At 40.2% G+C, this 21,160-nt stretch overlaps 1 protein-coding gene across 1 annotated transcript; it reads right to left on the bottom strand.

The window, feature by feature from the left end:
- Positions 1–441: 441 nt before the first annotated feature.
- Positions 442–20,143, bottom strand: LOC131992335 (transcription factor TFIIIB component B'' homolog). Its single transcript, XM_059357882.1, has 35 exons — positions 20,044–20,143; positions 17,636–17,838; positions 16,923–17,556; positions 16,734–16,837; positions 16,515–16,580; positions 15,684–15,839; positions 14,781–14,914; positions 14,575–14,669; positions 14,398–14,452; positions 14,163–14,291; positions 13,787–14,023; positions 13,446–13,509; positions 13,155–13,356; positions 12,953–13,062; positions 12,460–12,844; positions 12,169–12,303; positions 11,880–11,916; positions 11,669–11,782; positions 8,003–11,579; positions 7,771–7,919; positions 7,399–7,655; positions 6,826–6,889; positions 6,580–6,733; positions 6,356–6,488; positions 6,239–6,272; positions 6,040–6,144; positions 5,661–5,952; positions 3,812–4,037; positions 3,479–3,720; positions 3,077–3,380; positions 2,723–2,970; positions 2,423–2,630; positions 2,099–2,307; positions 1,711–2,002; positions 442–1,462 (listed from the first exon to the last, which is right to left on the bottom strand). Exons 2-35 carry the CDS (start codon positions 17,830–17,832, stop codon positions 1,346–1,348), a joined length of 9,465 nt encoding a protein of 3,154 aa, XP_059213865.1. The 5' UTR covers positions 17,833–17,838; positions 20,044–20,143; the 3' UTR covers positions 442–1,345.
- Positions 20,144–21,160: the final 1,017 nt, after the last annotated feature.

Here is a 21,160-nt window from a genome sequence, read left to right as displayed (position 1 = left end):
GTTAACTCCTAAATGCACGTCGATTCACTCAAGTACTGTATGAAATCTACTGAATATTTATAGAATCCTAAAACACGTTTGTGTCCACAAATTCAAAATCAGTCTGGCTGAAAATTGAGTTTTTCTACTGTTGTTGTTGAGCACATAGAACTACTGTTTTTCTTTTTTATTTTAGGGGAAAACACAGCAGTTTCATAAGCCCAAAGACTAAATTCAGTATGGTAAGAAAAGTAGCTGTATTGCAGTAACTACAAGCACAATAGAGTATTTGGTATCTATGAACTCACAACAAGTCAAATATCAAAGATAAGCATACATATACATTGTAAACAAATATTTAATATGGAAAACAATTTGTAAACACAAGTCTTGTTCCTTGTTTTTCAAAAATAAATGCAGATTAGTAGTTAAAATCTGGCAATAACGTAGATTCAAGACTCATTCAGGTTGATGGAAGAATACATTTTATTCAGATCTTACAGAAATCCATGTTTTACTTTTAATGAACTAATGAAACATTTAAGACAGATAAGACATGATGTGTTTTTGTTTCAAGTATCAAATATAACATTATGAATGCTGTGAAACTGTACAAGGACCTCTTTGAACATTTAACTTGTTAACATTATATACAGAAAAAAAGTCTTAACAAAAGCTAGCCGACAGAACATTTTTCTTAAACAAAATTTGACTATCTCTGCTCTGTAGGTGGTGAATTTGCATGAAATTCAGTCTGTCATTTTATAAATGAAAAGCCAATTTTAAGGCATTGTTTTTTTATCCAATACATCCAAAAATATGTTTCAGATTACAACAGATGATTAAAAATTAGCACAAAAACACAGAAGAGGCATTTTAAAAGGCAACTGTACATGATAAAGTAATCTGATTATGTTTTTTTCCCTGCGACCAATATTTTGGTCTGTCTATTAACGGAACAGATGAGGAACAGAAAAGAAAAAATCGAAAACCAGTTTGCTATTATACAATATTTACATTTTCACAGATAGTTAATAATAACCAAACCGGGGAATCTGAGGCTTGAAACATAATGAATAATAAGGAAATGCTGCCATCTCTTTGAATCAAACCTGTGATTTACCAGCATTTAAGTTATTAATGAGTACAATTCAATACTTTATTGAACTCATGGCTTTTTTAAAAAAAAAGGCATTTCAGTAAATTGAAACTACTGTACATCAAAGTGCTTTCAAAAGCATAGCAAATTTAGCTTCACTTTATTACAACAAAAACAAAAAAATAATTTTAGTTATAAATTAAACTTCATAGGTATAACTTAACACACAAAGAAATGTAAAAACGGCAAGCCTCTCACTACACCTCTTTATCCCTCGTCCACTTCTGTAAAAATGTCACTTAAGAAGTACTGAGACACATTGATGGGCTCCTCCTCTTCTATAGAGCCACTCTCCACACACTCACTTTGCTGAGGAGCTGAAACCTACAACACAAAAGAACAAAGGATCAGATTTAGTCAACCCTATGTGGGTGAGTTGAAATTACACTGAATCAAGAGGACTCTCCGTCCACCTCTGTATTAAAGAATCAGGTCTAATTGACTGTGGGTGGAGAGACCCTGCCACCTATGACACATAGCAGTCAGTAGTTAAAAGAATTAGCACAATGTAAATAATAACATTCATGCAGAGACGGCAAAATGGAAAATTCCCAGACCAATGGTCACCTCACCTCTGCTAGACATGGAGGAGTGCTGAGAGTGTCTGAGCAGAGTTGGCTGTGTTCAAAAATCTGTTCGTCGTCCGCCTCTGTTTGTGTTGGTGATGTGACAGATGATGCGGAGTGGGTTTCCTCTGCTAGCTGTGTCAGACTGGATGTGGGAGCAGCATCACATGATGTTGAGGCTACAGGTGCTGCTTCGCATGGAGTTTTGACCTTGCGGCCTTTGGAAGCTGCTTTGCCAGAAGGAGAATCACTTGCAGGGGCAGCTGTGGCGGTCTTGGGTAGGAGGCCTTTGGCTTTTCTGTCGGGTATTAGGAAATATATATGAAATGATAGATACCAACATAAAACTAGGGGGATTAGTCAGATTTCAACAGATTTAAAGGTTTTTCCTCACCTGTTCCGACTACGAGCACCCTTTGTTTGTGTAGTCTGAGCTCCTGAGCTGCTCTCCTCAGGATCCTCTCCACCTGCCAGAGTCTCCTTTACAGCATCTACATGATCCCCACTTCCTGTCTGTGGCTCAGTGACAACATCATCACAGGATTTTGTGAAAATATCGCTTAAGAAGTACTGAGACACATTGGTGGGTTCCTCCTCATTTTCCTGAGAAGCCGAAACCGAAAACAAAGAAGAGCAAAGGATCCGCTTTAATCAACTTTGCCTGCGATTTAAAGTTTTACTGAATTAAAATCCATGTCTGTACTTGTGCTTTCCTTACCTCAGCTGGACACGGAGAAGTGTTTGGCTGTTTTGAACTGGCTGTGGGGGCAACATCACATGATGTTGAGGCTACAGGAGCTGGAGTAGATCGTTTTCCTGCTGCGCTCTGAGTTTTAACCTTCGGGCCTTGGGAAGCTGCTTTGCCAGAAGGAGAATCGTTTGAAGAGGCAGTGGTGCTTGTCTTAGAGAGGAAACCTTTGGCTTTTCTGTCAAAAAATAAAGTAATAGTTACCAAGATGAAAAGTGTAGGAATCATTCCATTTTTAACAAAGCATTTTATTAAAACATTTTTCCTCACCTATTCCGACTGCTAGTCCCTCTCGTTCGTGTAGTTTGAGCTCCTGAGCTGCTCTCCTCAGGGTCCTCCACACCTGTCAGAGTCTCCTTTACAACATCTACATGATCACCACTTCCTTTCTGTGGCTCAGTGACATCATCATCAAAGGGTTTTGTAAAAATATCACTTAAGGAGTACTGAGACACATTAGTAGGCTCCTCTTCTATAGAGCGGCCTTCCAGACAGTCCCTTTGCTGGGTAGCTGAAACCTAAAACAAAGAAGAACAAAGGATCAGCTTTAATCAACAATTCATGAATGAGTAAAAACTCTACTGAATCTGAGGACTCTTTATCCTGCTCTTGTGCTTTTCTTACCTCAGCTTCATACAGGGAAGTGCTTGGAGCTGTGTCTGAGCATAATCGGCTGTGCTCAGGAGTCTGTTCGGCATCCACATGTGTTTGTGTTGGTGATGTTGCTGAGGATGCTGAGTGGGTTTCCTCTGCTGATTGTATCAGACTGGATGTGGGAGCAACATCACATGATATTGAGGCTACAGGTGCTGGGGTAGATTGCTTTCCTGCTGCACATGAAGTTTTGACCTTACGGCCTTTGGAAGCAACTTTGTCAAAAGGAGAATCACTCGAAGCAGAAATGTTTGTCTCAGAAAGGAGGTCTTTTCTGTCAGGTATTGGAAAACAAAAATTAAATGATAGATACCAACATAAAAACAAAAAACTACTCAGGTTTCACAAACTTTTTAAAATGTTTTTCCTCACCTGTTCCGACTACTAGCACCCTGTGTTTGTGAAGTTTGTCCTCCTGAGCTGCTCTCCTCAGTGTCCTCCCCACCTGTCAGAGTCTCCTTTACAGCATCTACATGATCACCACTTTCTTTCTGTGGCTCAACTTCATCAAAGGCGTTTGTAAAAATGTCACTTAAGAAGTATTGAGACACACTGGTGGGCTCCTCCTCTATAAAGCTGTTCTCCAGACAGTCACTTTTCTGGGAAGCTGAAAACTAAAACAAAGAAAAACAAAGGATTTGCTTTAATCAGGGGCCGGAATAATCCACCACCGTCAATTAAGTAGACTGTGCTCAAAAATCCCACCTCTGTCTGTGACGTGGTACAGGGCGTTGAGTGGGTTTCCTCTGCTGGCTGTGTCAGACTGGCCGTGGGAGCGACGTCACATGATGTTGAGGCTGCAGGTGCTGGGGTAGATTTTTTTCCTGCTGCACGTGGAGCTTTGACCATACAGCCTTTAGAAGCAGCTTTGCCAGAAGGAGAACGGCTTGCAGGGTCAGGGTTGTTTTTCTCACAGAGACTTTCAGGTTTTCTATCAGGTATAGAAAAAAAGAATGAACTGAAACCAACACGAAAGCTGTGAGAATTATCCAGATCTCAGAAATTACAGTAGTGTTCAGAATAATAGCAGTCCAATGTGACTAACCAGATTAATCCAGAAAACCAACAAGACCCAGCATTCGTGATATGCACGCTCTTAAGGCTGTGCAATTGGGCAATTAGTTGAAAGGGGTGTGTTAAAAAAAAAAAGCAGTGTCTGCCGTTGACTTTACAAACTCAAAACTATTTTGTACAACTTTTTTTTCCTAGGATTTAGCAATCCTGTGAATCACTAAACTAAAATTTAGTTGTAAGACCAGTTTTTGATAACCGCTTCACATCTGTGTGGCATGGAGTCAACCAACTTGTGGCACCTTTCAGCTGTTATTCCACTCAAAGATTTTTTAACAACATTCCACAATTCATTTACATTTCTTGGTATTGCTTCAGAAACAGCATTTTTGATGTCACCCCGCAAGTTCTCAATTGGATGAAGGTCCGGGGATTGGGCTGGCCACTCCATAACATCAATGTTGTTGGTTTGGAACCAAGATTTTGCTCGTTTACTAGTGTGTTTGGGGTCATTGTCTTGTTGAAACACCCATTTCAAGGGCATGTCCTCTTCAGCATAAGGCAACATGACCTCTTCAAGTATTTTGACATATGCAAACTGATCAATGATCCCTGGTATGTGATAAATAGGCCCAACACCATAGTAGAGAAACATGCCCATATCATGATGCTTCACTGTCTTCACTGTGTACTGTGGCTTGAATTCAGAGTTTGGGGCTCGTCTCACAAACTGTCTGCAGCCCTTGGACCCAAAAAGAATAATTTACTCTAATCCGTCCACAAAATGTTCCTCCATTTCTCTTTAGGCCAGTTGATGTGTTCTTTGGCAAATTGTAACCTCTTCTGCACATGCCTTGTTTTTAAACAGAAGGACTTTGCGGGGGATTCTTGTAAATTGATTAGCTTCACACAAATGTCTCCTAACTGTCACAGCACTTACAGGTAACTCCAGACTGTCTTTGACCTGGAGCTGATCATTGGCTGAGCCTTTGCCATTCTGGTTATTCTTCCATCCATTTTGATGGTTGTCTTACATTTTCTGCCACGTGTCTCTGGTTTTGCTCTCCATTTTAAAGCATTGGAGATCATTTTAGCTGAACAGCTTATAATTGTTTGGACCTCTTTATAAGTTTTCGCCTCTACTTTTTAATCAAAGTATGCTGTTCTTCTGAACAATGTCTTGAACAACCCATTTCCCTCAGGCTTTCAAAGAGAAATGCATGTTCCACAAGTGGCTTCATCCTTAAATAGAGGCCACCTGATTCACACCTGTTTTTTTCCCCACAAAATTGATGACCTCACTGATTGAATGCCACACTGCTACACACCCTTTTCAACTAATTGCCCAATTGCACAGCCTTAAGAGCGTGTATATCACGAATGCTGGGTCTTGTTGGTTTTCTGAGAATCTACTGCACCTACTGGTACCTTGTTTTCCATGTAGCAATAAAAAATCTACTAAAAACCTGGATTATTTCGGTTAGTCACATTGGACTGATATTATATTGAACACTACGGTATGTTTTTAAACGTTTTTCCTCACCTATTTCGTCTACTAGTGCCCTTCGTTAGTGTAGTCTGAGCTCCTGAGCTGCTTTCCCCAGGGTCCTCCCCACCTGTCAAAGTCTCCCTTTCAACCTCGACATGATCACCACTTCCTTTCTGTGGCTCAGTGACAACATCAAAGACTTTTGGCTGCACAGAAGAGCCAGGAAGCTCTGAGTGCTGGGTGGTGTGTGTTTGGATTGGGACTGACTCTGCTTCCTTGGCAGGGAGGGTCTTGCTGGCTTGTTTCCTCTTTGTAGAATTGGGCTTTACCGGCAGTTTGGCTGGTTCTAAGAGAGATGGGTACATGATGAAAAGGATGTGTGTGTCCAATTTGCTGAGTGTATGTGATGAGTAGGTATTCATGTACTGCATACCTCTTCTTCTGGTGCCCATTAGTCGTTGCTTTGTAGGAGGGCTTTCAGTCTCATCATTATTCTCTACAGACTCTGATAATTCAGATGGATTGACTGCAGTGCTCTCTATTTCATAAACACAAATAATCCACATTTACTTTTAGTAATCTGACAAGAATCATTGGTTTAAATAAATGACAGATTAATGCAATCACTCTACCATGTGGATCTATTGGACTCTCCGTGATGGGACCCTGGTGAGAAAAACAAAATGTATTACAAATACAGATATATCAATCACATTGCAGCAAGTGGTTTTTAATGCAGCATCACTTACTTTATATGCAGCTGGGTCAGATCCAATATCTGTTAGACCTACGAAGCCACTCTCCACTCTGGTTACAGGTACAGTGACTTCAGAGAGAGGCTCCTCTCCTGCTGCTGCTGCTGCCAAACGCTTTCCAGCAATGCTAATGAGTGGTGAGGAACAATCAGACACCCAAAAAAAACAGAACAGCCTGCATGAACGGGTTGACAATCTGATAAAAGGCAGTAACTAACCTCTGTTGCTCTATGGATGCATCTGTTACAGGAAGATAAGGGAGGGGCTCAGGCACGCTGCCCACCATCTCTCCAGACGAGCAGACGGGGATCTCAGTCAGAGAGAGGATGAAAAATGGTTCATCTGGATCTGAAGGCTCCTGCTGTGACAGCACTGAGAGTGAGAGTGAGAGAAGTTTAAGCCAACACCACGGTGCTTATACTGTATATAATCCACAGGACAAAATCAACTGAAAACTGACTTACTGTCTGGAAATATTGTGAGACTTTGATGACCTTGAGTCCCTCCTGTACTTAATGTTGATACAATCTGGAATTGCGAACAGAATCAGAGACACATTTGAGGATTAACCTGTAAATCAGACCATTTTGACAAAAGATTATATCCCACCCTTAAGACTTTGTGTGGTAGATTTAATACTACAGCAGTTGTTGCCCACCTTTTCAGACGTACTGCTTATAGTGTCTGAAGCTGGATGTTATCCATCACTTTTAGTCAAGTAATCATTTCCTAACTCATTCATATGCACTCCTAAATGCACAATTTAGTTGTTACAGCTGCCTCAATTCATTTTTTTGTTGTTGTTTTTTATTAAATTGAATGATTGGGAATCACTTCAACAAAATGTAAAAGTGGTTGTTTGGTGACACATGGTGGAAAAAAAAAACCCTCTTCCATGCTATTACTATGATGCTGCATATCTGACCAAGGCCAACAATTTACAAGCATAGCAGACATTTCAACATAGACAGTGAAATCATATGTTTTTGATGTTCCCAAGATATGCCTCCTCCTGCACATATTGATTGGTATCTTACCTGAGTACAAGTGTCAGGTGCATGTGTCACACCACCCAGAGAGGATCCAGCAACATTTGGAGGAGAGTCTTGCTGATTGAGTTGGTCTATAACTTGTGTCAAGCAGCCAAGCGGGGAACCAGCATCATTTGAAGAGACATCTGGGTTGTTACATTGTTCAACAGTACCCTCTACTGGTTCTTGGATGTCAGGTTGGTGTTCAGACACAGGTTTGTGAGACAATGAGGTATCCACAACTTCTGAGAGAGTATTTGAATCTGTGAAAAAGAAGAACCACCAGTGATCAACAAAATATTGTAAGGACATAGATGGCAAGTAATCCTGACAACTGTGGAGCATTTTTTGAGGTAAGAATTTTGAAAGGTGTCAAACCTGCATCTGCTTGTGTCGTACTCTGCACAGATTGTGGAGGTCGGCGGCTACGTCCCAGGCTGGGTTTGGGTTTAATAAGCCTGCCTCTACGAATCTGAGGGGCTTTTCTTGAGGGAGAGTCAGTTGGCTCTGACTTAATATCGTCAGTGCTTTAAGTAAAAAACAAACTCTGTTAAAAAACAATCTAGGTCTTTTTGAGAACAGGATCAGGAAAATATGATTCATGTCTTACCTTTTGCCAGCTGTTTGATTAGCTTCAGTGTTTTCGGAACATTGTTGAATTGCATCTTGACTTTGTGCCTCTGAGTTTTTCTCTGATTGAGGCTGCTGAGAACTTTCCTTTGCATCTGGTGTGGCCTGTGTATAAGTTGGAAGTAAAGATTCAATCTTTGACTTCACTGAGCTGTCTTCTATAGACTGGACATCTGAAACTGCAGTCGCATCATCTGTTGGTTGGGTCTTTTTTTCTGCAGCTTTGATGGACATGACCTGGTTCCGTTCCCATTGTGAAGCAGGTCTAGCCTCCGTCCTGTCATTTGACCCTTGGTCCCCTGTGGATTCCTGTTCAACTCTAGGATTTAAGTCTGGCAACAACGACAATTTGCCCGCAACCTGCAAGTGCTTCCTGTCTGTCTCGGAGAGTTCTTTTTGTGCATTGTTGTTGTTCACAGGCTGTTGTTCTGAGGTTAAAGAGGTGTCCATATGGCACGGTTCTGAGGGTTCACTTGTATCATTTGACAGCAGTTTCGTACGTGTAATTCTAGGAGATGATCCTAAATTGGGTTTGGGTTTGACCTTGGGAAAGCGTCGCCTACTTTGAGGAACATTCTTTTCTGAGCATTCTGAATTTGAGTCGACTCCACATGCAGCATCTGTCCTTTGCTCCTCAGTTGAAGACTTTGTAGTTGAGCATAATTCCAATGATGGTACAGACACTGAAGCAGAGCCAGTACTTTTATTTTGACTTAGATTTTCAGGAGGGGTGGTGCTGGAACTTGGCAATGGTTTTTCCTCTTCTATTGTGTTGTCACTTGATTCGGGCCTTGACGTTGGACTGGAGGGTGCATTCCCAAGCTGCTTTGGTTTGATAGGGTCTTTGGTGTTTTGAGATTTAGATTGCACAGTCCTAGATGTTTGTGGTAAGATAGGTTTGGGTCTGACTTTTTGAAAACGAACTCTTTTCATCTGACAGGGAGATTCGACTTTAGTCTCTTGTCCAACTTGCAATTCTGTAACGGCTGACTCAGATGTTGGCGGACTATTACATTTACTCTCAATTGTCTCAATATGAGGCATTGGGACATCATTTGTGGACTCCAATGTTGGCGTTGCGTCTATGGTGGCCTGCTCCCTGCCAGCTGGTAGGGCCTCAGAGAAGTTTTGTTTTTCTGAGTCATTATGATCTGATGTTTCTGAACCTGATTTGACCTGTCCAACACCTCCAACATCTGTTTTCTTCTCTACAGTTGTAGATAATTCCTCTGTAGGTTTTAGAGTAGAGCCTAAATCAAATGATGGTAGCAAATCTGAACCAGGACCAGTGCTTTGACTTGGTTGTTCAGCTGAGGTGGTGCACGTAGATTCTGCTTCAACCACTGCTATTGTTTTTTCAATGAATTTGGGGTTTGGAGTTGAATTGGAGTCTTTCTTAATGGAATCTTTTGTGGTTGGAGATTTAGAACGCACAGTTCTTGATATCAGTGCAAGGTTGAGGTTGGGTTTGACTTTCTGGAATCGACTCTTCCTGGTCTGGGAGGTAGATGCAACTTCACTTTCCTCTTTCTTATTGACAGGTAACTGTTTTACAGGTGAAGCACATGAAGCCAGTGGATTGTTGATCTCTTGGACCGAGTCTATGTTTGACCCTTGACCAGTCTGTGATTCTGTGGCTGGTGCATCAGATGTCAGCAGAATATTAGGACTGCTCTCAATTGTCCCAACATGAGACATCAGTACTTCAAAGATGGACTTTGTGGATGTTGTCCTTGTGTCTTTGGTGGCCTGTTCCCTACTGCTTTCCAACTGAGCTTCAGAGCGGTTCTGGTTTTCTGAGGCACTCTGTTCTGCTGTTGCAACATCTAAATCTGTCTGTCCAACAACTCCAACATCTGTTTGTTTCGCCACAGCTGCACATTGTCCCATAGGTGTCGGAGTATAGCCCGAATCAAACAATGGTATCACATCTGGAGAAAGTCCAGTGCTTTGACTTGTTTTTTCTGCTTCAACCTCAGCTATTGTTTTTTCATGTAATTTGGGTTTTGGTGTTGGATTGGAGTCCTCCTCTGCAGTATCATTTGTGGTTTGAGGTTTGACACGTACGCTCCTTGATGTCTGTGGTAAGTTGGGTTTGGGTTTGACTTTTTGTAATCGACCTCTCCTAGCCTGGCAAATAGATTCAACTTCACTTTTTTCTTTCTGGCTGACAAGTAACTCTTCTTCATGGGTAACACATGAAGCAGAATGTTCATTACTCTCTTGGACAGGGGCCAAGTCTATTGTTGACCCTTGTCCAACTTGTGATTCCCTGACTGTGGGCTCAGATGTTGGCCTTGTGTCTCTGGTGGCCTGTTCCCTACAGTGGTCTTCAGCGAAGTTTTGGTTTTCTGAGGCACTCCAATTTGATGATGCCGCATCTGACTGTACCTGTCCAACAACTCCAACGTCTATCTGTTTCTCCTCAGTCCTAGACAGATCCTCTGTTGGTGTAAGAGTGGAGCTTAAATCCAATGATGTTATCAAATCTGGAGAAGGACCGGGAATTAGATTTGTTTTTTGAGCAGAGGTGGTACATGTTGGCTCTGCATTAACCACTTCTGTTGGTTTTTCATAGAATTTGGGGTTTGGTGTTGGGTTGGAGTCTTTCTCCTTTGCGTCTTTTGTGGTTTCAGGCTTAGAACGTACGGCCCTTGATGTTGGTGCTAGGTTAGGTTTGACTTTTTGGAATCGACTCCTGGTCGGGCGAGTAGAAGCAACTTCACTCTTCTCCACCTGACTGACAGGTAACTTTTCTATAGGTTCAACACATGAAGCAGGATGGTCGCTGCTCTCTTGGTCTGGGACTAAGTCTATATTTGATCCTTGTCCAAGCTGGGATTCTGTGACTACTGCATGAGATGTCACCTGATTATTATGGCTACTATCAGTTGTTCCAATATGAGACATCACTACTTCATCTGTGGGCTTAGATGTTGACCTTGAGTCTCTGGTGGTCTGTTCCAAACTGGGTTCAAACTGGGCTTCAGAAAAGTAGTCACTCCGGTTTTCTGAGGCACTTTGATCTGATGTTGCCGCACCAGAATATAGTTTACCAACAGACCCAGATTGTTCTTCTGTACATTTGACTTCAAAACAAGAAATTGCATCTTTTAAAAATTCTTGACTATAGTCTGCTAACTTAGGCGTTTCCACTGCAGCTGACAGTGTCTCAGTGGCTCGAGAAAGGCCAGGAGCAACTGTTTGCCTCTCTTCAGCTGTCCGTCCCGTTGACATCTCTGGTTGGGAAAAGTGTCCTCTCTTGGTCTGTGGAGAATTTTCCTTTGAGCTCTCCAGACTAGAGTGCAATTGAGGGGTAGGGTCCATATCAGGACCAGTCCTTTCATCACTGGATTTGATAACAGGTACATCATCATTGTCTGTTAAGCTGCTTTGAAGCTCTACAGTGGTAACCGTTTCTGATGTTTCTATGACCCCATGAACAGGGGCCGGAGACATTAGAAGGGTGGCACTGTTTTCCTCTTGTGCGGCAGGCATTAAGGCTATCTCTTCTTCTACGTGTTGGCTGGTTTCACTCACACAGACTGATGGTGTACCTGAAAATAAACATAATGGCACCTTTAAATCTAAAAGGAACACAACCAAATTTCACTATAAGGAATGTTTTGGCTTGTGTTTCTCTAACCTGTTGTTTGATCTTGTGTGGCTATTTGGTTGTGTGCTGATTGAGAGAGATGAGCCAGGTTGCCAATGGTCAAAAGTGTTTGAGCAGCCTCATTGTAGCTCTCATCCTCGCTTACTAAAACGAAAAGAACACCAAAAAATGTATCAGAACATATGAATAAATATATATAAATACATGTATTGAATAAATAAATGAATACAGTTCTACAAACCTTCTGTGTGTTCTGAAGAAAGGAAATCTATTACATCCTGCAAGGGAAACAAAGTGACATGAAGAGCTTCCCAATAAACAGAATAGTTCTGAAAAGATGTGATGTCAATGGAAAACATGAATTTCAGTAGCCCCAGTTACACTTTTTTGTCAATATGTTTATCAGTTCATTTTATCTGGACACAAAAATGTTTGAGTTCATCCAGCTCATGCATGATGACGCATGAAGGGTGCATTGCAAAAAGTGTAACTGGGTCTCATTTACTACATTTTAGGCATAGGAAACTTACAACAAGCAGGTCCAGCTGATGTTCACAGGGTTCAGCTGTGCCTGTCTCATTTTGTGCCTGCTCGCAAGTGCCATCAGGGCACAGTGCATCTTGGGAGATGCCCAACACATCAGGCATATTGGCCAAGATATCAAGCTACATGTGGGTTGGGGGGGAGGTAGATTGGAGGGTTTGAATTATGGAAATGGAAAACCATGCACAAAAAAAGGCCTGTTATAAGAATTATGTAAAAAATAAAATAATGGCTGACATGCATATGTGCAAGACATGATAGGAAACAGTTTCTCATACCTCCTCCATCGTCTCTTCCACTTCTGAAATGACAGGATGCGGCGAGCGCAGGCTGGCGGGCACAAACACGGGGGCATCACTGTCCTTAATGGGGCTGCATGCTGGGTGCTCCTCCTCTTCCACATCTTCTTCCTCTCTCTGCCTTTCATCCTCATCATCGCTGTATTCTGACTGAGAAGCCCTGAGGGTGACTAGTTTAGGCTTTTTGAACTCTGATTGTAGCTTTGATGATCTTCCCCTCTTGGCTGTGCATTTGGGTTTAGGCCTGGCAGCAGAAGCCGTGGACCCCGCTGGTGAGGCAGGAGTGGTATCAGATGCAGAGGAGTGTGCAGCCTCTTTGGCAGGGTAGTTCAAGGGCTTGGTGGGTTTAGGCACTCTCCCATATCTATAAAACACAATAACACACTGAGTAATTGCTCCTATTCTATTAAACCCTCAGTATTTTCCAGCATAAAATGTTACAATCGAATCATGATAACATGAAATATCGTACCTGGTAGGTCTCGGAGGTTGAACAGTGGAATCCTCTTCTTCAGATGAATAGTCATCATTAGCTGACTTCCTCTTATTGGCTTGCCTTTCGGGTGATGCCTCTTTATTTACCTAAAAGGTTAACATAACCTTCAGTAACGCAAAGTAACATGTGTAGAAATATCTGAATACTCAAAACTGAAACTAAAAATAAAAATAATAACCTGCTCTTCAGAGGCTCCATCAATCACACTCTCATCCACTTTATCTGATGCAGTATCATTGGCTTTTGTTGAGGGTGCTGGAGGCTTTTTATCCCACTTCCGTCCCAAAGGCAGTAGTGGTTTTGGTGCTCTGCCACGTGAGAGTTTTGCTGGCTTGATTGTGGTGTCCTTGGCTTCATTCGAGCTCTCAGTCTTTTCAGACCTGAATATTGGGACAAAACAAGGAAATTTATGGACAGCTTATTATGCAAAATACTCCATTAAAAACTAAATCTTATCTTATATTTTTACATTTCTGTTTTAGGACGGTCCTCAGGAAGGGCTGCCTCAGTGTCTCCGGGTATATGGGCCTCATCTGAACATAGAAAGCAAAACAAAATTAAAGTTTAAGCAACAGTGAATAAAGGCCAAGCATCCAAGGAGAAACTGGGATACATTTGAGGAAGGAAAATTAATTTTAACCTGCCCCAGGATCATGTGAATTCATTTTTGGGGGGAAATTATGTCAAAACAGTTGGGCAAAACAAAAACTGCAGCTCCCATGGGACTACATTCTACATTGCAACAGTTTGTGCACAAATGTTTCATAACAACAAAGGCAATATACATAAAATGAAGAGTTTTCCTTTTACCTTGTTCATTGTTTATTTCGCCTGTTTTATTTTTCTTGTCATATGGTTCCTCCGCTGAGGCATCCTGTTTATTCTTTCTTTTGCGTTTCTTCTTAGGCTGATCAACAGTGGTTCCTCCTTCATTACAGAGGTCCTCATTCTCCTTCTCTCCCCCCTCCTCCTCCAAGTCAGCAATTTCATTCTGCTCCTCTTCATCTTCCTCCTCCACAACACTAAGCTTCCTTGCAGCTTTTTTGCCTGTGGTAGCAATTAGAACACACAGGGATTGTTGAATTCAAACCAACTCAGGGGGAACAGTTGTTAAATCTGTACCCCAGAATATTTTTTAACTATGGAGCAATTAAGCATGACAAAAAGCATGGATGCACAAAGTTACCCTTTCTCTTCTGCTTCTTGGGGGGTTTCTTCTCAGCGAGTGACTTGAGTTTCTTCCTGTTTTTCTGAACTTCCAGAATCTTCTCCAGCAGCTTAGAAAAATACTCTATGTCCAATTTACGCCTCTCTCCTACAGAACAGCAGTAAATAATGTTGCACCACAATCTACACTGGGATTGCATTAATCATTAAATATTATATAATATATTTCATATATGAACAAACTGAATACTTACTGAAAGCTTTGTCAATCCTCCAGGAATTCTCTCGCTCTTCTTTTTTAAATTTGTTCTGAAAGTTTAAAATCAATGCAATGAACACAAACAAGCATTTTATTGTGTATTTAGTTAAGCAATGGGTTGCTTCTTCATATCATGCTCCATACAAATAGCATATCTGCATTCATCACTAACCTTTATCTCTGATCGGGCTCTGTGAGGAAACAGTTGACAAATCATGGAAAAGTCTGTTCCCACCATGCTAATTGCCAGGAAGAACATGTCTGTCTCTAATGGAGAACAAACATTCATGGCATTAAAACCAACATGAGCAGATGAAATGTGTGCTTTATAGAGGTTATAATTCAGGTGTTGGTATTCATTATTCAAAGCTGTTCAACCTTCATTGGACCAGGGTTTCGAATAGGTCCCTTTCCTGAAGCTTGAGTAGGTTGTAGTGGAGCCACGCTCAAATATGGGGTCTCGATCCTGCGCTGGATTTGGCCCTTTGGCTCGCAGGACTTCCACTGTCAAGCTAAGACACGGGTTGAGACGATATGGTTAAGCTCACATCTCTGAGAGATCTTATAGATGCATGCGTATAGACATTCGTCTTGTTTCCATCAACAAATTTCAATGCGCATTCTAAAGATTTGCATGAGAAAAGCTTGATGGAAACATCAAAATTCAATAAAACTTGAACGTGTGCATAGTTGTTACGCTTGCTTGAGTCGCATTTGGTCTTTTTCCCCAAAAATACTTAATGCACTAAACAGGAGATGGAAACGATTTTTCAGAATAAGTTCTGATGTATCGAACATTTAACTAACATGACTGATGAGCTGTTTCCGCTCAGACATGAATGGAAAATTATATGTTGCCCAATTGAATCTAATTCCTGACGACTTCTCTCCATTTTCTCTCATTGGTGGCCAAAGTTGTCCGATAAGCAACCCCTTTTTTTTTTTTTTTTGCAATTCCTTCTTTTTCTACTGTTTACTGACAGATTACTCTACAGCAGAACATAACACTGCCATCTTCTGACAAAAGTACCTTTATGCAGCTCTGTTTCTTTACTCTAAGCCAGTTGATGGAAATGTCCCTTATTTGCATTTTCTATAATGCGACAATTCAAAATTTCACTTCAAAATTTTCTTCGACTTTAATGGAAACACGGCTGTTGTTAGTTAATTGCAAGTTCCTACTAAGGAAATCGTGGTACAACATTTTATCTACAATAACTGAGCAAAAGAAAGAAGATAAACATCAAACATGTCTTCAATAATCTACAGAAATCCACTGACCTCTCTTCATCAATGATCAGTGAGCCATCCTCTGCTACTTTGACCTGAGGAACCATGATGCCATCATCCTGCTCTTCCTCTGGCTCTGCCTCTTCCTCCTGCGTCGGGCTTGCTATTTTAGGGAGTGCTTCAGGTGTCTGCGCTCTCTCTGGTAACCTGTAGGGATTACATCGCAAACATCAGGCAGAAAGAAGAGGGTTGGTATACAGGCAACCTGTATGTCTCATTATGCAAACTACTACCTTATGATCTCCATTAACCTATATCTAATGATAGATATTGATAATTAAAAAAACTTTGTGCATTATCCAGACCGATCTATCATTCACACTTGTTTATTTTGTCAAGATAAACAAGTGGCGATAAGACAGTTAAGCAGAATTTCTGTGTAGATTTCCTCCTGTTTCCTCCCACAGTTCAGACAGGTGGGGACATGCAGGTTGGGCTAATTGGTGACTTAGAATTAAAATTGCCCATAGGTGTGAATGTATGTCAGTGTGAATGGTTGTCTGTTTCTGTGCGTCAGCTCTGTGACTGATTGGCCACAGTCATGTCATCCTACTACTTTTTTTATTTTTATTTGCATGAATCCCTTGATTTTCCATCAAAATCAACAAACTGCAGCTTCAAATGGCTCTTGTAGTTATTAAAATCATTCTTAGACTATTGGATTTTGTTCAAATGACTCCTCAAGTTTCTTTTTTAACAAAACAATGCTGTATTTAACAGAGTTCCCAAAATGGGACATTGTATAATGCTGTATAATCATATGCATAGCATTGATAAAATAGAAAGGACAAATATTTAAGAGAGATGATGCTTTAAACTTACTCTTCTCTTACTGGAGAAGGTGGGACCACAGTCTCATTCTCGGGAACCGACTCTTCTAAACTAGATCTGGAAAAAAAATGCAAATTACAGTCACACAAGAAAAGAAACCACAAACAAGTCTTCTTGATAATAAGATCAAGGATGATCAATAGAAAACATAATCAATGGAGGTAAGGATTAAAGGTGAGGCCAGTTTGACTAAATAGAGGAGACACTTACGTCATGGGGTTAGACAGCGGCAGATAACGGATAAGGTCCCTCATGGTCATTTTGGCAGGATCTATGGTATATTCCTTTGCACGTGCATGAAATTTCTTTATTTTCTGCAACAATTGATACACTCCATTAATGCAATGAATCAAGATATATGAAGAAAATTAGTATGCTTACTGAATGATCTGCGCTTACCTTTTCTTTGTGCATCTCTTGCTTGAGCAGCTCTCTGAGTTTTCGGGCCTTGGCGAGCCTCTGTAAGTCTGATGGGTCATTCAGGAGTCTACTCAAAGAGAACGCTGGTGCTGACAATGAAAGCCCACTCTTGGATGACACAAGAGTCTTGGCTTTCTCTGATATCTCAAAAGCTTCTTTGTCTGGGAGAGAGGGGGGGACTTTATCTGGTGGTCTAGAAGGAACTTCTTTCACTTGACTGCCTGACGTGCTTTCCAATTCCTTGCTGCTCTCTGCTGGCAGAGGGGATTGTTCTAGAGAGTCCTCAGCTGGAGGAACAGCTGGTGATTCTGTACTGTCAGAAGGGCTGAGTTTGGGTTGTGTTTTGAGCTGCTTCGTTTCTTCTGAAAGCCTTCGTCGCCTTGGGGACTGGAGTCTCTGAGGGGCTGCTGATTGGGTGGTTTTACTTGGCTTGTCAAGGTTTGAGACTGGGACTTCTATAGGAGTTTCAGAGGATGCCTTGGCAGGGGATTTTGGCACCCGAGGAAGGGCTGAGGGGCGTCCTGGGGCCACTTTGGGCTTGATGGAAAACCGCTTCCTCCTCTGGACTGCTGCTGAGGAGCTGGTACCTTCCCCATTTTGGTCATTACCCTCCCTAAACAGCAGTTAAGAATAGTTATTTTTGTTAAACATTACAAAATAAGTAATCATGCCATTTAATCCTTGTCACTCACCCTGGGGCTGCAGGTTTTTCTGATGGGGTCACAATAGACTTGTTATCCGTCACTGCAGTAGCAGGGCTGCTCTCACTGACGTCTTTGGGGGTCTCACTGGCGTCCTGACTTGCTGACGGGGTTTCCTGAGGTGTTGCCGCTGTTCTCCCTACCGTACCAACATTGGGCCGAATACTAAATCTAGACCGACGAAACATTTTGACCTGAAAATGCACACAAAGTCAAAGCTGCATCAGTATTCCAACAGCAAAACCTGACAACTAGTTGCAAGTGAAATAGTACTTCAGAAAATTTATCTTTTTGACTGTGCATTAGCAAAACTGTGGAAGACAGCAGCGATATGACCTGTAGCTTTACATTTACAGAACAACTGATGCGTGGACATATTTAACTGCATCAATTATTTAATCAGGTTTCTTCAATTCAGATGTTTGAAGAGCATTAAATACTGGATACAGTGCAAAACAAATATACACAAATATTAGTCCACAAGTGTCAGCAGACAGGAATTATGATTGCATTGATGCAGCTTCACAACAGACTCAAAGTACAAAATTCTCAATGCAAAGGGTCAAACTGACTTGCAGTGCAAACATAAAGTTACATTTAAAAACACTTAATCATTATGCACAGCTTTCACAAAGATGTCATATCATATCAGATCCGTTAAAATAAGATGAATGATTTGGGGGAAAATATATATAGTAATTGCAATTATTTTGACTGATATAGGAATTGTGATAATTACGTTGGAGGAAATCGTTATTTTTCGCATCTTTATCGTCATATTTATTGAAAAATAAATTAAAATAAACTTATTGGGGTTTTTTGAGGATCTCGACAATACGATAATAAGATATTTTTCCTAGGTCTGTAGTTTGCACTAAAGATTCCAATAATTAGTTCTGCTCTAAATTCAAGTATTTGGCAATAAGTGAAGTAAAGAAAGAAAGAAAAATGTTGCACAGATATTGAGTGTCTGCTGCCTTAGGCCTGGAAGATATAGACAAAATCTATGTTTATGACCAAATACTTAATATTGTGACAATATCATAGGGTTGACTATTAGTGCTTTCGTGATATAAATCGAATTAAATTTTGTTTTGAATAAATAATCATCAGTAATATGAATATAATGACTAAGACAATAATAGAACAGGCAAAGCAGGCTGGTAACTCCAGATAACGTCATCACTTTACTATAATGCTGCCTTTAAAACCAGGAATTAATAACATTACAACACCAAAAATCCAATAATATTGATATATCCATATGCTACAGTCGTGAAAAATGTGTTTAATATTTTGCTTTCCACAATGGCACCAGGTTGAACCTTTCAACCAGATTACCATATCTCTAATTTACTGTATTTTACTTTGAAGGATGTATTAATATAGTAGTAGTACTGAAACATTGCATCATCTAGATCAGAGATGGGCAACTGGAGGCCCGAGGCCATTTACAGCCCGCACCCTCACTTTAAGTGGCCCTCAATACAATGATATGCATTTGAGAATGAAATCTTAAAAGTGCTGTGTGGTAAAAATGCACAAAATGACTTCTTGCAATTAATGTTGGTCTGCTGTTCTTGCACTAAAAAAAAAATCACAGTAAGTGGTTATTTTTTATTTGCTTCAAACCTTTTGAATTCCTATTTATACTGTTATACATGCATTTGAGCATGAAGTATGTTAAAGTTACTTCACTATAAACATATTTAAAATTGCAGTTTCATCATATCTGGTTAAGTGCACAGTTCTATATGTAGCCTTGTGGTAATGTTGATGAAAAATGGTGGCCCCCTCTAGCATTTAAGTTGCCCATCCCTGATCTAGATTTACATTTATGATTTGAAATACTGACTTCTGCGTAACTGCACCTTTATTTTCTGGGTGCCATATTTAATCTCGAAGAAATGCCAACCAGACTTGTTTAGCTGAGAATTAATGACTTATTGCGCTATTACTAAAATGTGAACGTTAGCAATGCGGCAAACCATTTCTATTACTGTAGTACAAGCAAGAAATCCTTATTTTATGCAGCTCACTGTTGTGCAAACCTCAGCTTTTCTTTTGACTGACAGCACTAGTGCCGTTGACAGTTGAGAAGCCGTTAACTCTGACCGTTATCAGCAAATTACATTAATTTTATTATTAATTAAGTAAACATGACCAAAAGTTAAGTTAACAATAAGCTAACACACATAAGTGACACCGAAGACATACAAAAACGCGCCAATAGTGGACGAAACAAGTCGAAAAGTGCATAAAGCTGAGCTCAAACTCGCATGACAACACTTCTAGTCCCCCTTACTTGGACCGTCCTATTGTTGATGTTTTATAGCCGAGACAGCTACATTTATAATTTAATGACGCCTACATGTTTTATTTAGCTTGTAACAACGTACCTGTTGAAGAAAATGACGTTTTCTGTGAGAAATAAGCTTTAATTTATCGACGACGGGCGGCAGCTAGCAGACCCCATGCACACACTAATCCGCCATGTTTTTCATGACGCGATATTTTCGTGAGTGAAGGGGGTTGTGGGAAATGTAGTCATACCGTTGCAAAGACGTGGATGAGGCAAGATCGTGCAGTCAATGGGCAAGAATTTGGTTCAAGGAATCTGAGCATTGTATTGAAACTGTTTGAATTCTTTCAAAATATTCTCTGTAATATTCAGTTATGTAAGAAATATTAAGATTTTTTTAAAAGTGAAAGTAACAATACATCAGTTACACTCAATTTAAAGTAATTTTACTTGAGCATCAGTACACAAGTAGTATTAACAATAAAATATACGTTTAACTTTATATGCTTATAGGTAGTTTTATTGATAGAAAATCACATTTCATGTTTTGTATGAAGAAAAAAAGTCAGCTTGCATGGAGTAAAAAGGACATTATTTCTGTCTGAAATGTAGTGGAGTCACAGGATAAAGCAGAAAAAACATAGGTCTTTCCTTAAAATTGCAAGTATGCTGTATTTACTTGCTTTCCACCACTAGTAAAATATCAAATTATTATGTTTATGTTGCTTTTCTTTCTATTTAAATGTTTTTTTCCCGAAGGACTGTTGTCCTTTAATTTTTTGTTAAACCTACTGAGTAGTCTGTTTTTGTGTAGAAATGTATAGTGGCCAGCTGTAATGTTGTTGAAGTGAGTTATCCCATTTTCTAAAAATATATACTTCACTCACTCACTTCAAGTTTCATTGGCCAATATTGTACTTTTTGCTTAACAGATTTTATTTAATGTATATGCAGTAGATACTTTGTAGATACAAATTGTGCCTACAAAAAAAAATGCATATACATTATGATGCATTGTAACAAGTTAAACTTCCAAACTTTACATAAAATATTTAAACAAACTATGAAAGTAATTAATGGCCCACATATAGGCCCACTGAGATGGGCCATTCTCTTGCATAATTAGTTTACTCTTGATACATTTTGCTGATAATACTTAATGCTTGACTTTTAATTGTATCATGTTTTGTCACTGTGGTATTCTATTTAAAGAC

Source organism: Centropristis striata, chromosome 19 (genome assembly GCF_030273125.1).
Source record: "Centropristis striata isolate RG_2023a ecotype Rhode Island chromosome 19, C.striata_1.0, whole genome shotgun sequence".
Classification (NCBI taxonomy): Eukaryota; Metazoa; Chordata; class Actinopteri; order Perciformes; family Serranidae; genus Centropristis; species Centropristis striata.
This window is presented reverse-complemented; position numbering and strand designations above follow the sequence as displayed.